The 18,158-nt window shown below is 40.2% G+C and overlaps 1 protein-coding gene across 3 annotated transcripts in view; it reads left to right on the forward strand.

The window, feature by feature from the left end:
• lekr1 (leucine, glutamate and lysine rich 1) overlaps nt 1-18,158 on the forward strand; it is an 87,411-nt gene that overhangs the window by 17,664 nt on the left and 51,589 nt on the right. For all 3 annotated transcript variants that reach the window (XM_039598089.1, XM_031752627.2, XM_039598091.1), the window contains exon 3: nt 3,855-4,339. In XM_039598089.1, coding sequence (XP_039454023.1) covers nt 3,855-4,339 — 485 coding nt within the window. The remainder of the gene's footprint in view (nt 1-3,854; nt 4,340-18,158) is intronic.

The raw sequence follows: 18,158 nt of genomic DNA on the forward strand, positions 1-18,158 counted from the left end.
CTCTCTTTCTTTTCTGCCTTCTTTGTTTCTTTTTTCCCCCATCAGCCTGTTCATAGACCTTGATCAGGCCAAACACCCAACAATAGGAACTCTAAAATAACATTTAGTGAGCCCATTAAGGGCACTCCTTAGTAATTTCAAGCATCCGAAAGCACAGGGGATCGTGTGAAGCTAAGACGTGAACATACTTTGCTTAAAATATTTAGGAGTGGGAATTAACAAGTGTGTGTATAGCAACGTAATACTGTTAGATGGTGAATATTGCAAACATTATACAAACTGTATGTCATCTGATTTAAGTTTCTGGATCAGCTTCAGTAGCAACATTAGAGCTGTACCCTCAGACTTCAGGATTGCTGTGTCATTAATCGCTGAGCATAATGAGCGCATACAAAGTGATCTTCTAATTGTCTGTCTGTGTGTCGTGGCTGCTGAAAGACCGACTCCCGCTGTCTTGATGACATGAGGCAGATGCAATCTGCACCTTTACCTGATATGGATTGACAAGGTGCTAACACAGAGCAGGAGCACTCTGATAGGTGGGCACAGAAAGAGAAAGTTGATTGTGGCGGTTGCAGAGACAGAGAAACAGTGCCTATCTTGATTAACCTGTCACCTGTCAATCATTTGTCATGTGATGAGCACTTTGCCATGATGGTGTGTGTTTTCTTTCAATCATGCCGACTACCCTCGCATTCCCTTTGACTTCTGTCTTAACTGTAAAGAAGAAAGAAACACAAGGCACAGAGGAAGCAAGAGATAACAGGACTGGAGATCATTTAATTAAACCCTTCTCAGTGTCTTTCAGGACTTTGAAGCAATGGCTTCCATTCTTTTGATCTCTGTCCTATTGACTGTCTTTTCATGTTTAGTATCTTTGCATGTCTTTAGACGTGTTTGTAGATCATCTCAAAGGACAAGTAATGGAATTTCTAGACACTATTTGAAAGCTGTCTATAGTCATGTGAAGAAGACAGTTTTTGGCAGGACTGTACAGTCCTGTTAAAAACTAAGTACACTTTTAAGCTTTTAGAAGCTTCTTTATTGGCAAAAACTTTTTATCAGCCTCTCACATCATTTTGAAGGACCAGTCTTCTTTACAATGCAGCTTTAGTTCAATGAGGTTTCTGCATATTTGTTGATGCACAGCTCTCTTAAGGTCCTACGAAGGTATTTTAATCAGGTTGATGCCTGGACTTTGGACCATTGCAACACCCTGATTCTTTTCTTTTTCAGTCATTTTGCTGTAGATTTTCTGCTGTGCTTGGGATATTTGTCTTGATGCATCAGCCAGTTTCAGGCCAGTCTTTAGCTCTTGGACAGTTGGCATCATACTTTGGCCTACAGAGGAGTTCATGGTTGCATCAATGACTGCAAGGTTTCGAGGTCCTGTGGCTGCAAAACAAGCTCAAATCATCATCCCTCCACCTCTTAACAGTTGGTGTGAGGCCATATTTCATGAACACCTTTGTGAACTTTAACATTTAACTTGCTAACTGAGGTCTGTAGAGTCTGCGATGTAGCTCTTGGGTTTTTGCAGTTTCTATGAGCATTGCAGGGTCTGATCTTGGGGTGAATTCGCTGTGATGTTCACTACTGAGAAGATTGCAGGATTATGTTAACAAACACCTGAATGCACCAGAGCAGCAAATTACCAAAACCTTTGCTTCTACAGAGGTCCTCACACTTGATTCTATGTACCCTCTTTACTCCTGTGGAAGAAGTAAGGTTGTACTTAATTTTTCACACAACCTTATAGAGCCCAGTCAAAGCTCTCTTTATCACATGCTCAAAAGTTAGTTATTATTCTCAAAGTAAATTAGTGTGTATTTATTATGGAAGTAATGTAAATGATGATTTTTTTATATATATATAACTGTATATAATATCAAAAACCACCATCTATTTTGCAAGGAGCTGTACTAATAAAATAATAATAAAGGTGTACTTGCCCTGCAGTCATACTTTAACATAATTTTTCAAAATACACACAACCAGTGAAAATATACACTTGTTTCAAATGTCCTGTTTTACCCCTTAAATGTTTATTACTTTACCTTTTTTTCTCCTTTGCTCTCTCATGCTCTGGAAAGGAGGAATTGAATAAAATGAGACTGAAATAAACTAACCACTGCCATGTACTACCATGGATTGTGGGTCTTGTGTCAAAATGGGGGAAAGGTCACTGGGTTCTTAAAGCAAATGGGTTAGTTCACTTCTGAAGCAAGAATCTCCACAGTAATCCCTGTGAAAGATAGATGTCTAAATGTGTCATTGCAATCACAAAATCACTAAAATATCACAAATAAATGTGAACACCAAATTTCATTGTCATTACTTTTAGATAGTGAAAGTGCTCTCAAATTAATAGATCGTCAAATGGGTAAAAGCAATTACTTAACCTTTGAGACTTGACCAAAATAATCTGTTTTGTACACTATTGTACTCTCAAGCATGCCATCTTTGTCTGCAAGTTTATTTCATCTTGTTTACATCATGTAGCAATTTATTTGGAGCTTTCTGACATGGGAGCTGACAGCATGCCATCCAAATATCTGTTGCCTCACTGTAACATGTCATCATAAAGATGAAAGCTCAAGGGATACAATCTTATCCCTCATAAGCCTGATAAAAGCTTGGAGAGAGTACATTGACATGTACAGAGAAAGCAGGAATTATTTTAGGAGAGAGGACAGACATCGGTGAAGACAATATCTGAAGGAGGGATCAGAGTATCTGTGCATCCACGACTTTGAACTGCTGACAGATAGAGTAAAAATACATTTTTGATACAGTGCTTAAAGCAGATTTTGATCAATAACAGGACCTGCAGTTCACAGTCTGATTGTGTTTAAGAGTCTTTGAATGGTTAGCTAGCTTTAGCTTCCCCATATATGATTTAACCCATTAATATCATACTTTAAACTCATCCTTAGTTTGATATCGGACAAAAAATGATAGATTGCCAGTTTATTTGCATAATATATGCTATATACAGGGTGTATCAAAAAGAATCATCTGGTTTCAAAGTGGTTTAATCTCGCAGTTGTTAACGATTGACATGAGTAGAAAGAGGAGATTCATGAGTTCCAGTGGTTCCTGGTAGTTTCAGTGACTGTAGACACGCCCCCAAAACTATAGGATTAGTTTGACTCTCGGTATGGACATACGAAGGTGTCACAATGAGTACTTATGATCAAAAGTTTTGTATGTAAATTTTATATTCAACCATATATTTTGAAATTTGTGTCCATTACTTTAAAAAGTGTAGTGTGAAGTAAAAACGACTTGTAGACTTATAAAACTTGACTTACAAAGCAAGAAGAAACCAGTTCACCTTCACATACGAGAAGGACAGCCATCCATTTTCTTAATTGTTTATTTAATTCAGAGATGTGAGGGGGCAAACCCAGCTGTAATAGGGCGACAGACAGCACATGATTTCTACTTTCTTCCATATCTGTTAGATATAATAATGATATACCTAAAGGGCAATTAAATAATGTGATCCTGCAGAATTGACTGTCCATTTAGTGTGAAAGTGATCAGTGATGCAGCTAGTTGTACCAACTTTGTTACTTCCTTTGCTTTAAAATAAAAATTGGGGATTTTCTTCTTTTCTTTTAGACATGCCACCAAAGTGGTTTGGTCATGCTTTCGTGCTGCTATCAATTATACTCAAAGCGCAATCAAACCTTCTGATCGCATCTTTGTTGTTTAAGTTAATACTCTAAATAGATAACAACTTGTTTCAAATTAAGAGTCAGCTATAGAGAGGTGCGGGTGTTAAAACGTTTTGTAAATAGTTGCACTCCATTTAGTATTTCCAACACCTTGTTTGTTTTTGCCCTCAGATGGAGCGCACTGAGACGGTATGCTGCTACTGCGGCGTAAGCTACCTCATCTTCCACGAGTTTCATCAGCTCCGCACCCAGCTGGCTCAGTTAGAAGCTGAGCTCCAGGACCTGAGAGAGACTGCCCAAAAAGAGAAGGCCCAGCGTGAAGCACTGGAGCTGGGCCGGGTGGAGTGGGAGAGGGCAGTTCGGCTGGAGATGCAGAGACAAGCAGAAGTCAGAGAGAGAAACACACGAGAAGAGCTAGAAGAGAGGAACCAAAATGCAGTCAGAGCTCTGAGAGATGAGTTTGAAGCAAAATCTGAGACTACAAGGAAAGAGGTGGAAGAGGAGTGTCGGAAAATATATAAAGAAAAAGAGAGTCGAGTTAGAGGAGAGCTGGAGAGGAGGAGCGACAAGAGAGAGAAAGTTTTGCGTGACGCACTTCAAAAGGCCAATAAAAATTCAGACGAGCTGAAAAAAGAACTCCAACAGCTGGAAGAGAGGTGAGGTTTGGAGGTGTCTGTACTTCCCATCACTGGTGTGAAATGATCGCCGTTGCCAGGTTTCGTGTGGGCAATTATCCCGTGAGTCATGTTATTCACACAAAAACACAAAACCTCGACTCTGAGGCACATCAGCTACCCCGCAGGCTCACATGAATATGTACATCTTGAAATATATTTTGCTCTGTAATCATAACTTCTGCAGTCATCTTCCACACAGTCATCATAGCCCAGTGCCTGTTTTGGGCGCTGTTACAATGTGAGGATAATGAGCCAAAAGGAAAGTGAACTTTTTGTAATACTTGTGTTAAGAAAAACATACCGCCTTTCACTTTGGATCAGCAATGATGCAAGGGAGGGCAGAGGCTATTTCTGGATCAGGATGTGTGGAGGTGTTTGTTGGACAAAAGATATCCCTGCAGGTTTTGGAGCTTTGGAGTGTTGCTGCTTGACTGACAGCTTTTATCTAATTACCCCGTGAGCACTGATGAAATTCCTCCTTTTTTTCTGTAGTAGAAGAAAAGCAGTTTGATCTAAAGCATGCTCTACCAGTGCAAAATGCTTACAGGTGGCTGTCCAAGACCCTCAGATTTCAAGAGGAAAGATGATATTCAGTACTCACTGTCATGCGTTGGCACTGGACACTCACACGGAAGGAAGTTGATAGACAGTTTTCTCCATTAAAACCAGCTTTCTCGGCCCATCATTTATTGCTGTGCCTCTACCCGCCTACACATGTACTGTATCAGCTGCATGCAACAGGCTCCGGCATGTTTCCAGAGGGCTGTTGACAGCTATTCTGGGAAATGTAAGTGCACACCAGTAGTGGAGTTGCTTATGCTGCTCATAAATGTATAGCAGAGGGATCAGAGTTTGCAATTATTATAAAGACATACTGCATATTAGTTTTAGCTAATATTAATCCCTAGTGCGTGTGTATGTGTGTGTCTGTGCTGCAGAATCTTGAAGACGATGGTAAATTTGCTGTTGCCATTTAATTTTTTTTCCCACTTAGTATGCTCAAGTTCAGGAAAAGTTGACATCATGGAGTTAGGGGAAGTCTGTTTTTGTGTGTGTTTGCACTTATCCGTAATATGGTGCACACACTCACACACAAACAAACAAACAGGTGGTTAAGACTCCTGCTGGCTCACTTACATCAGCCTTCACATTTTTGGTAATCAAATAGCAGGCGTCCGCGAACAAACAACCATCAAAGGCTCGCTTACGTTGCTGCGTTTATGGGAGATATGTAGGAAATGCTTTTAATGTTGTGACTCATGAGAAAGCTACGAACAGCCCAAACCATTAGAAGTCTGTGCTGTTAAAAACAAAACACAATGACACGGTTCTAAAGCAACTCGTCCTGTAAGTGACTGACACACACACCTGCACGTACACCTCGCAAACCACAAATTACCGGTTTACACCATTAAATTTGAAAGCATGTTGTGGATCAACAGAGTTAAAGGGTCATTCATTAAAACACACGCTGACAATAAAAAATTCTACCATTAGCTCAGTTGGAAGCCATTCAAATAAAGGCCCTCCCACCGAGGAGTTTTCCCTTGATTGACATTTTTCTCTTTCTTGGCCTGTTTGGATGAGACATCTTGTACCTATTACTCGAGCATGAGTTTTGATGACTTCATGTAGTTCTTGGTAATAATGCTGTAGCGTTGCTCCACCCACCTTCTGCATGATCAGATGCAGAAAGTGGAAATGTGTGGTTGTTCTGCAAGAGCCTCTTTCAAGCCAAGATCTACTTTTAAAGTCTCCCAGTGTCTGTCAGCCCAAACCACGTATTTCATGCGCACACAACACACAAGATAGTTCTTTAAATGAGAAAAGTGGAAACCTGTTTATCTCCTAGTCAGTAGGAGCTGACTGGAAGCCTTAGGCAAGCCACGAGGTGTTCGTTTGTCACTGTAAATCTGAATTTGATCATTTGAATGCGAGGAAAAAACCACACACACAGCATAAATAGGATGCTCTATATTACTATAGTCACACCAGAGGAAACAGTGAGACTGCAGCATGATGAAAGTCATTGTGACTGTGCGCAAACTTGGTGCATTTGAAATGGTTGCATCAAAGATGGGGGCAAGGTTTGTGACCACTTTCAGTTAGTTGCCATATTTAAAGTTGATGTTTCAAGATGGTGAAGTTGGCAATTACATGTAATCTGTGATAATAACTGTGACAAATCCGTGAAAGTTGCAAATCTGTTGCCGTCTACAACAGATTTGTAGATGGAAAGTCTGTAACATTAAACAGAAGTTTAAAATTGACCATATACATTCATAGTTCAGCCAGAATCTCATAGACTTGAAACAGAAATTCCTCCACGAATGGTGACATAGTTGCTGCAGGACGGAAATTTATGGCTGACTCAGCTTGATTGCAGTGTCTCGGCTCTCTGTCATCAATCACCTTGAAAAGTTTCAATCGCAAGACCAGTTGGACACAGCTACATGTGATCATTTGCAGAAAAGAAAAAAAAATGAGTGCAATCATCTGGCAACTGAAGGTTTATCCTGGTCACAATGAGGTTGTCATGCTGTTTTTGCTCTAGTGTGACTGAACCACAAAGTGGTGTCAAGTTTATTTTCTGAAGAGGAATGGTTTTGTTCCTGACGTCTCCATTCAAAATGGTGTTGCCCTAGATTTGATGTTATTGTCATTTAACAGTGTACGAATCTCTGTGTCAGCAGCAGAGATAATGAAGTGGAAAAGTGATATTACTTTGGAAGCAGTGCAACCTACAGTTGCATCAAATGACAAACAAACACACCTAGCTGGTCACAATGTTGGATGAAAAGTCAGTAAAGCACTTATCAGATTGTGACTAAATGATGTCAGAGCTCTGCCTGCATGTGAAGAAAGTTTCTGAGATCACAGCGTTCCAGCCTTCTTGACATCAGATGTAGCTTGCTTTTAATCTTGTTGACTAAACCAATCACTGTGATTACATATTTATCATTGCCCTGCAGCTCTAAATTAAACTCCTTGAGCAGGTCATTGAGATCTGTCAGGAACACTAAATCCAAAAGCTACTGCTGAATATCCTGCATGTTTGGAAAGCTTCAGAAGATTTAGGATTTCAGGCAGTAATTCGGTGAATCTTGCCAAAAATTTAACTCTGCTTAGCCGCCTAATGCCTGTGTGCTGCAAAATAACCTTCTCTGCATGGCTCCTGGCCTGAATGGAATACATAATCTTTGCTACAACATCCATCATCTCTGTCATATTTAAAATGTTTACGCTAAAGTGTTTACTCGTGAATTATACAATGATAATTAGGGAAGTCTGGAAAAGATTCACTTTGTTTATACAAAGCATTGAACCCACCAGTGCGACCTGGCATCACTGATGGAGATTAGCTTAAACTGAAGAGAAAAAACACTGGGTGGATTTCTCCTCAGCATCCTTTGCTTTTCCCTCATTGGTTTGTAACACTTTCTCAAGAAAGTTGTATGTGTTTGGAACCACGATTTCCCTTTTGTTATCAAAGTAACAGAAGAGCATGTTTATTCTAAATTCTTTTAAACAGCTTTAACATCCTTGAAAGCCTTTTTGTCCTTTTGGAAAAATGTGACTGATGCAATAAAATGTCATCATGTCAGCCTGACCCTTGGCAGTGGGTCTGGTAAAAAGAGTGTTGCTTACGAAGCTTTCAATTCCTATACTTTTGGAATGCATAGAGTTGTTTTGCACTTTTTAGAAATGCCAAACCTACTTTCCTTCCTTTGCTCCGCCAAGCTGGCATTGCATACAAAACACATGAGCGTTGAAAGTTTTAAATTTATGTTTTTTTGGTTCCATATTTGTTTGTCTACTTAGCTACCTAAATAGTTGACTGTGGACATCAATCAACCTGTCAAATTTAACACAGTGAATGAACTAAAGTGTACACACAGAAAACCACTAAAGACATTTTCTCGTGTAGCTCTGGGCGGAGTACACTGTTCATATAATCCGGTGCGCCTTATGAATGAATTCTGGTTGTGCTTACTGACCTCGAACCATTTTATGTGGTACACGACGCTCAAAAATCTGTCAAAAAATGTTTTAATATGACTTTGGTAAGCTACGAAGCCGCACCGCTTGATGGATTGTCGGAGCATTACAGCTACTGTAGTCAGGAGCCTTGCAGAGTAATCCGGGTCCAAAACTCCGTCCGCTTCAGGTCCCAAAGTCAAACGAACACTGCGGCATCACTGAGAGTTAAAACTGTCTAAATTCTTTCATCTTTAATAAAATGATCAGCGTTGCCGCTTTACCAGGTGTAACAATTAAGTTTAACATCCAGGCATCAATGAAAACAGAATTTATTAAATTTAACAGAGTTAGAAGTTAGCAGGAAGTTAGCTCGCTAGTTTCCACATAAACATGAAATAGCATGTTCTGACTGAGAGATTTCTGAAACAAAATAAAATGTACAGCTCTGCTATCACTGCCAACATAAATGAAGGCACAAAACTAAACAGCAGTGACGTTTGTAGGGTTACTGAAGTTGGACTAGCTGTTATATAAAGCGAGACAGCTATGTTAGTATAACATAAACAGTGAAGCTGGAGGATGAACGCTAACCTTTTTCCACTCGATAAAAGTTAACGTGAGGGTTCCCGATGGTTAGGGACAAATGCAATCGCATGGCAGGATGCTGTAAACGGACCAAACTTCAGTCAGAAGAACAACTGAGAGAATCCATCCATAATACGAGGTTAGTCATTAATATACTGCAACAACATGGGAATAGAGCAGCTGCGAGAGAATTCAACATTAATGAATCAATGGTACGGAAGTCGAGAAACTCAATACTAGCACGGTGTACATAACAAAATGCTCAGTGAGTGTAGGCTGAACTGATTGGTACCAAAGCACACTGGGAATTTATCATACTGAACGATTTCATTGTAAACATTCAGATCAAATAATGGATAGTGACTGTATATACTGTAGTACTGTACAGTGTAAACAGAGTGTAGTACATGAGTGAAGTACATGTTCTCGCTGGTACTCTGGCTTCCGCCCACAGTTCAAATATATCCTTGTTAGGTTAACTGTTCATTCTAAATTGGCCTTAGGTGAATGTGAATGTGAATGCTTGATTTACTGCTCACTACCTATTAAGTGTCCACTGGGAAAATTGTAAATACTATCTGGCAAAAACAATCATTAGTATATTAGAATAATATAAGGAAATACCAAGAAATTACAATATACAGTAGGAATGCCAAAGTCTGGTTTACGCTTCCAATATGGGTTGGTTAATGATGGATATTTTACTGTAATTTACAGTGTGTGTGTGTGTGTGTGTGTGTGTATATACACCAAAGCCGTTGAGCTCATATGGCGAGCTGGGTTTTAGGGTGTCCGTATGTTGTTATTTGTGTGATAGACTGGTGAGCCAATCCCCAATCTGGTGTAAAGCTGATTATCTCTCTCTCTCATACGCCGTCTCTTCATGGAGCCAAAAACACATGTACACAACACACACAAACAAAAACACACACAGTTGGAGTCTAAGGGCCAAGGGGAGGACGTCAGAGTTCAGACAGAGGTAATGACACAGTGAGAGGCCAGCATGGGCCGACAGCAAGGGAGTCTCTTTCTTTTTATACAGATATGAATGAATGTTTCATGCCAGGAGGGTACTGCCTCTGTTTTAATACTGTTTTTCTTCTTGAGCCAGAACGTAGACACGATCAGACCTCCCTGTACTGGCCTTCCTACTCCCACATACACACAAACTGAAACCAAACCCTCACACAGGTTTTTCTTTGCTTCTTTTGATAATCTGTTAGCTGTCTGATCTTGTGTTGGTCTGACAGGCTAGGAGATTTCTGTGTGTGTGTGTGTGTGTGTGTGTGTGTGTGTGTGTGTGTGTGTGTGTGTGTGTGTGTGTGTGTGTGAGTGTGTGCACGTTCAGTGGGAGAACCTGACTGGTAACGTTACAAAAATAACCCCAAAAAAAAAAAAACCACACCCTTCACACAAGCTAAACCTAACCGAAAATGTCACCTGTCTGACCTCGAGTGTTTTTTAATGATACGTGCGTTTGAATGCGTGCGTGTGTCTGTGTAACAAGAATGTGACAGAAAAAAGAAAGGTGAGAAAAACCGCCATGTGCGCAGTGCAATTAAACCTGGTTTTAAAATGTCACCTGCTACGCAAGTTCAAGCACAAACAAGCTGGAGATGTTTTGGTGTTGATGAGTAAGATTTAAAAAGACAGAAAGGGAAAGAGATAAGTGCCGTTTTTAGGTCATATTAGTAACCAGAAAAGCGCGTCATATCCAGCTTTCGCCCAACGATGTCTCACATCGTATGTGGACTTTCATGTTCCTACGATCTACTTCTATCATTCAGACGAAGACAGCAGCATTTTTATCTCTTGTCCTCGGGACCACATGCTGAGGCAATGTTCCACATTTTTATTGGCTCCAGTTTAAAAAAATAAACACATTTCGGTCTCACAATAAAAAGCAGCTCAAAGAGATCTACAGATGCATCACCACCAAAACCCAAAGCTGATTACAGTCAAAAGTTTTTTAGCAGTTAAAAAAAGCTGTTAAAAAAAAGGAATACATGACTGGAACAAGACTGCATAAAGCCCTAAAAACAAACTTCAGCTTCCGTTTACGCACGATGTGCTTACTTAGTGACTGAGTTGGGGAAACTGCTACCGTGCATCATTTGTCTTTGTCTTTGTTTAGTTTAGTTGTGCTTGCCACACAAGCATACACTTTGCCCCACATTTAGTGTGTTAAAGCTCACCTTATGGACCTTATTTCAGTTGTACAGTTTTATCAGGACATGATAATGAAAAGATCATCAGGAACTACAACCTCAGATGATCAACAACAAGTGAGATTTATTATTTTTAATGATATCGGGCCCAAAATGCAGAGGCAATGGAGTACACCCTATGAGTCAATCAGTTACCTTTAGCAGCAATAGCGACGTAATTGTTTTCTGTGTGACTCAATCAGTGTCTCACATTGTTGTGGTGAGTGTTTTGTTTCGGACAACTTTTCTTCATTGAGGTTTGCAGGAATTTGTTAATGCGATGCTCTGCTGGGTTGCTGGAAACCCTACCACAAAAGTCTGACTTTGAGATGAGTTTGCTGGGACCTCAATTCCTGGTAACTGTCTAGAGTGTTTTCCACTTGTGGATAATCTCTCACTGTGGAACGATTTATACTTCTATATGTTTGGAAATGGCCTTGTAACCCTTCCCAGATTGATGGGCAAAACGTCTGGTTTCATAGAGGTGCTGACAAATGCTGATGATCAGTTAATCAAGTTACATTTGATTAACATCGCTTTGCTGTTAATTCCTGTGGGAGCAATAAGGATGGTTTTTCCACACATTGCTTCTGCATTTTTGCCTAATATTAAATAAATAATGTCACAGTGTAACATTACTTGTTGTTGCTCATCTGCAGTTGTGGGGTTTTTTTAAGAGCTATTAACAACCAGTAGATTTTTCACTATGTCCTGATATATAGAGCCTTAGAACTGAAAAAGTGTGTACTTTCTCTAATTCAGATTACATACCTAATGCAGGAGCTGATTACACCTTTATTAATGTTCAAAATAGAACCTTTAAGGGCAGTCTTACAGTCCAGTACACATCCTTGATAGGGAGGAATGCTGGTTTGAGCGGGCAGTCAAGGAGGCCATGTACGTGAAAAGAGAATGACCATCTCTGAATCGAGGAGGGGGGCTAAGGGTACATCTTACACCGTGTTACAATGCTGTGATTGCAGCCATTCCCCAACTCTCTGTGAATGGTACTCATGACCCCTGATTAATGATCAGTAGTCTTTGATCAGTGGTTGTTGATCAATGGTCATGACAATTTGCATATTAATGATCAAGAATCTGACCTCCCAGCCCATTGTTCCTTCAGTGATGCTAGTTTCAGTCATTATGTAATGTACTGTTTATAAGATTGGGGAAACCTGCAGTCAGCTGAGACTGAAGAAGACACTTGGATAAGTGACAAAACGTTTCTTCCACGGAAAACGCTACGTCGAGATGAACAGAATCAACTTTTTTGGCATTTCCTTACCTGGATGACTGAGCATGCATCAAGACTTAGCTCATGGCATTGAAAGGACTGTCTGGGTTTTTTTATGCTCTGCTTGCTTCTTCCTGGCTGACTTGTCCCATTCTTGATTCCAATGCAGTGTTTTGATGTGAGTCTGTGTATACGTCAGTGCCCAACTGCGTGTACAATGCATTTACCTTTGCCTGAGCCCGCGTGTATGCGGACAAGCCTGCATATACTTGTATGTACCTGCAATTGAGAGAATAATTACACTTCCACTCAGTAACAAAAATTAGACTTGGCAGTTATGAAGAATGAATCATAAACATGTGGGAGACGTGCACGCACATGCACACACACACATATTCTATCTCACACATACACACTCTCTCTCTCTCTCTCTCTCTCTCTCTCTCCCTCTCTTTCACACACACACATATACATATATATATATATACACACACACACACACACACACACACACACACACACACACACACACACACACACGCCTGGGGCTGGATTACAATAATGATAAGACGACTTGCAGGTGGCAGAATGGGAGTGAAGGGGAGACAAATGATGGATAGCAAATAAAAAAAGGGATCCATTCGTAACAAGGAAGTATTTTGTGGGAAATTAGTTATGTGCTCACTCATGTGGTTTTATTTCAATTCCTTGTTTCCAGTGGCAACCACAGAAACAATACACAAATCCACCGTTTGCCCACACATATGTGTTAGGTAATATGCCAAGCCGTAATGTACAGAGTCGAGAAGCGCTCGCAGCCAGCATGTGAGGTTTTAGCAGCGATCCAAGCTGAAGTTCACATTACCACATCAAACAGACTCTCTGTGTCTCTGCTTTGTCTGTGCTGTGTACATATTAGTTACACATTAGAGCTCTCAACTTTAGAGGACCTTTGTGCGGCTCTAACGTGGGCTTCAATTTATTGTGGGGCTCATGACAACACGATAAACAAAAAACAACTATATTACTGTGCGTTTCCTTGTGTCAGCGGCGCAGCCTCCTTCGCACAGACACACAATATGACAAGTTTATCTGGTAATCAACAAATCCTTGTTGAAGCAGTAGCATAGCAACACACACACACACAAGTGAAACAAAGGGATGCTGTTTTTGAGAACTGAAATATACAAGCTGGAAAAACAAATGCATTTTCATTTCCTATGGGTTAATTCTATTAGCTTCAAAATGATGTACTTGATTTGTGATTTCTACGTGTGTGTGTGTGTGTGTGTGTGAGAGAGACTGTGTGTGACTGTGTGTGTGGGTTTTAATGTGTGAGTGCATATGAGTGTTTTGATGATAGCAATCACTGTTATGGCGTCCCTGACATGGTTACCAGATAAACGGAAAGCAAAATATATACGGACAGGTGTTCACACACATATATACACACACAGCCTTTTCCAGTAAGGGATTATGGTTAGCTGATAAAGTATTGACAGAAGCTGATTGACAGACCTTATTAAAGAGCTGTTAGTTATTACTGAAGCATTTACCTGGCTGCCGACAGGACACTATTGTGCTTTTTAGCTTTAGAAACATGGAAAAGCTGAAAATGAATTGTGTGTGTGACTTTGTGTGTGTTACACTCCTTTTTTGCTCAAAGTAAAATGGCTTTGTGCTTTGAATGTCCTGCCATGCTGTTGATCAAAACAGTCTTTCAACTCACAAAAACACACAGCCACACACACACAGACACGCAAACGCACACAGTGGGTGAACAGATGACACTTTGATATGGGAAAGCTTTTATGTCACTTTCAGTGATGACAGAAAATACCACTTACGCAAATAAAGTAAATATGAGGCCAAATCCACACTGACATGCACTCATTTCACCTCGGCCGCAGTCAAAGGGCCTGCAGCGCTAAGTTCTGGAAAATTCATTTGAAAATTACGGCTCTAATCTGATTATGTGTTGTGGTTAAACAGGGGATCACACCAAATTATTTTGTCTTTTTTTTAATTCCGTTATGAGGGCATCAGCAATGATTAGCTTGAAAACAAAGGTTGCGCTTGTAGAAAAAGGACAGCAGATAAAACAGCAAATGTACTAATCACACAGTTCACCCGTCAAACAAAAGAGGCAGTGAAAAATGATAAAGTCTGGCCTAAAGGCCATAGATATCGCAATTACACTTTTCACTGAAATCAGGGTTCAACAGACAAAGTGACAGTGAACATTTTGTACAGTCAGCCGCTGAAAATAAGCCTGCTGGATTATAAGTTTAGATTTGTGATGCTGCCCTTCAAACAAACCTCCAAAAACACAGAGGAGCGCAAACTTGTAAACTGTCTGACACATGCGTGCCCAAAAACGGAAAACATTTGATTTGGTTGGACACGGTAACGCTGCGGCTGAGATCAGCATTGTTGATGTGTGTGGTTGACTGACTGTGTTTGGCGTGTCCTGTGAGTGTGCGTGACACGTCTCGATGATCCGCTTGATTTAGTCTGCCGGTTTGGGGTACTCTAATCCGCCACGCACTCGCTGGTACTACCTAGTTATTCCACTGACAGCTAATGCCTTGGGAACAGGAGCTGGAGCTCACGCATGCAAAGTACTCACAAATTTGTACACAGAATACACACAGGCAAAATTTGGACACACACTTCTTGAGGCAACGTTCATTCTGATCTCGCTTTGGGACTAGTGGGGACAGATGGGTGAACAGTGGGAGTCTGGGCTGCCATCACTCCAAGAGCAAAGGCACGCAGGCATAAATACACACATTTTATATAGAAAGGATCACAGACTTGGTCAGAAAGCGGCACACATACAAACAGACGGGCTAAAATGCTCAAGGAAACGGCTAACTCACACAATCTCACATACACACGCAACACCCTGGCTAAGCCACAGTCACACACATACTTATTTACTTGTAAACACTGTCTCAGAATTAAACACTGCTTCTTCTTCTTCAAACCCGCACACACACACACTCTGGAAGAAACATGCATAGCTTCATCTATTCTCACACATGGAGAGAACAGTTAGCCTTTATTTGAAGAATTTTAAGCAGATATGTTACGCAAGAGAACCAGAGCTGGTTTAATTGTGCGAGCAAAACATGAGCTTTCAGTTAGGTGATAACTGATTGCCTTTTTGATCAGAATCAGAATCAGCTTTATTGGCCAAGTAAGTGTGTATACAAGGAATTGGGCTCTGATTTTGTTGAGCTAAACACAATAAACAAACGTTCTCGTGTGTTTGCTGTCACAAGGGTGTTATCCTGGGCCAATCTGTACAATATGTACAGCACATAGGCACAAGCACATGTAGGGCTAACAATTCACGGGTCATGTAAATTACTTACAGAGTTTGATATATTTATGATCAGTTTCCACCACAGATATCAGACAGTCCACATACAGCATACCTCATAACATATAGACATTTTAATAAGGAGAGATCATTAGAAAGAATTGAACATGATTTATTTATGTACAGAATTCAGTTTTGAATTTCAGTTAGACTCCGATGGCCCGTCACAGCAGAATAGAATTGCAGCATTGATACAGATTAGGGGTCTAGACGAGAGGGGAATTTACATATGTATGCAAGTCTCTGCATATATATATGTATATATATATATTTCTCTTTTTTCTTCTTCTATGTGTTACTCCATTTCATCACTTAGAGAACCATGAGTATTGACGTTTCTTTGTCATCTAGTTCCCCTCATAAAGAAAATTTTCCTACCAAAGCACAAAAGCATGGAAGAGGATTAGGGCCTAGTATTACTGTATTATGCATTACTCACTATAAGTGTATAATTCAAAGGTTGTCCAAATAAATTGGGTGGGGTTCGCCTTTCATGATGCACTGCTCAAAGTTTGACCCTGCGTGCCTGTATATTATCAATAGCACTCACTCTTTCCCATTACCACACCCATAGCTTGGTAATAAACAATAAAGCGAGTAAAGGTCATCATATTACTGTAAAACACATACTGGGCAGTATGTATTCGCTTATTTTTACTTCTAATAGCAGTAAATGTCCCCTAAACAAAGATAATGTTGATGTATAAATTCATCTCTTCCCAGAGATTTTCTTTGCACAGGGTCTCTAAACAGCTTACTTCACCTTTGTTTCTAGAGTAGAAAAATCCCCTGCCGAGTTCATAACATGTCACTCAAATTGCACTTCTTGATTAAGCTTCATGATTATTGTCTGTCTGGTTTTGTCTAGTCTGCCATGCATAACTCTGAGTGCTTATTATGTTTATTCTTCCTGCTCTCAGTGGTTATTTGCGGTGTTTTAGGAAAGAACGGGATGTTTTGTTCCTGCTTCCTAACTGTCCAGGTCACACAGTCTCACTCATTATGGGTCTCTGATTGGCGTTGATTACAGAAACATGTCAGATTTGGTTGCTTCTGTCTGGAAAATGTACGATGAGAGACGTGTTCACGAGTAGTCGAGAACATATCATAACCTTTAGCTTCCTCGTGTCTTTTTTTTTAACCAAACTGTGGAAGCATTACTGATAACAGAGCAGATTTTTGTTGTTGTTTGTTTTTTTTCCTTTTTTAATGTGTAAATACAAAGTTCTTCAAGTGCAGCTGTTGTTAGACGTGTAAAACTATTCATTCCACTCAGCATAGTGCCTACACTGAGTACCTGCTTCAGCTAAAGAACGGGTATCCACATATGCGCATACTTTGGCAAGTTCTTGCAAATGTTACGTTTACACATTTCATCTTACACTTGGATAGATATCTATGCATGTGTATAGGTATGCATTATAAGTGAAGATATAAGCGGTGCCCTGCAGCAAATGCTTTTAGCCTTGGCTAATATCTGTCTGCAGCAGCTTATTGTTCAGTAAAATGTGTTAGCATTTATCTCCACACATTCATACCTTACTGTGATACTGTGAAATAAAAGACTTTACCTAATGTAAAATGACAGGGACATATTTTTGATCAGTAAACAATCAGCCTCTTACTCAGTAAAATAAACAAGTCCCGACAGCTATGTATTACCTCACAGGACTGTCCCTAATAATCCAAAAATTATTAGATGGCAGCTTACAAACTTGTGCGTGACAGCTCACCTGTAGAAAGTACACAATGTCACCTACACTCATATCCTGACTGATCCCATCTCCATGTCATCAGTAATTTATAGTTGTGAGCAATCAATGAAGTGGCTCTTCTCACTTTTGAAAGAGATGGATGCTGCCTTTGTTTGACGCTATTACTGTCTGTCACAGCCGTTCATCCATCCATTCTCACAGGCAACACTGGGAGCATTGCCACGGCTAAAATAGAGAGACAGACAACCACAAACTCACATCCTAGCACAGGCCAGCTCCACCTACAGAGCCACAGGACACTGACCAAGAGGTAAACCAAAGCTGCTGTCTATGGAGCTTTGAACGTTTGCAGAGAGCCACGGATTTTTGCAAGTTAGATAATTCTTGCAATCTTTGTAAGGAAGTTTATGCATGAAAGGCACTTGTAGTCAGTCATTTTTAAAGAATTCTTGGGAGGTAATTAGATGAATCACCATGATCACACCAAAAACACACCTGGAGCTGCGGCTAGAAGTTCCTCACGGGATAATATTTCATCCAATCCAACTGTCCCTTGGTCATATTTCTGTATATGATATGGCCTACTTTCACTTCACTGTTAATGGCTCTGTCACAATTTGAGTAAAAGTAGGACAGGAACCTACTTTGAGTACCTGCGACTTTTTGCTGTTGGAGACTGATTGCA

Source organism: Oreochromis aureus, linkage group 14 (assembly GCF_013358895.1).
Source record: "Oreochromis aureus strain Israel breed Guangdong linkage group 14, ZZ_aureus, whole genome shotgun sequence".
Lineage (NCBI taxonomy): Eukaryota > Metazoa > Chordata > Actinopteri > Cichliformes > Cichlidae > Oreochromis > Oreochromis aureus.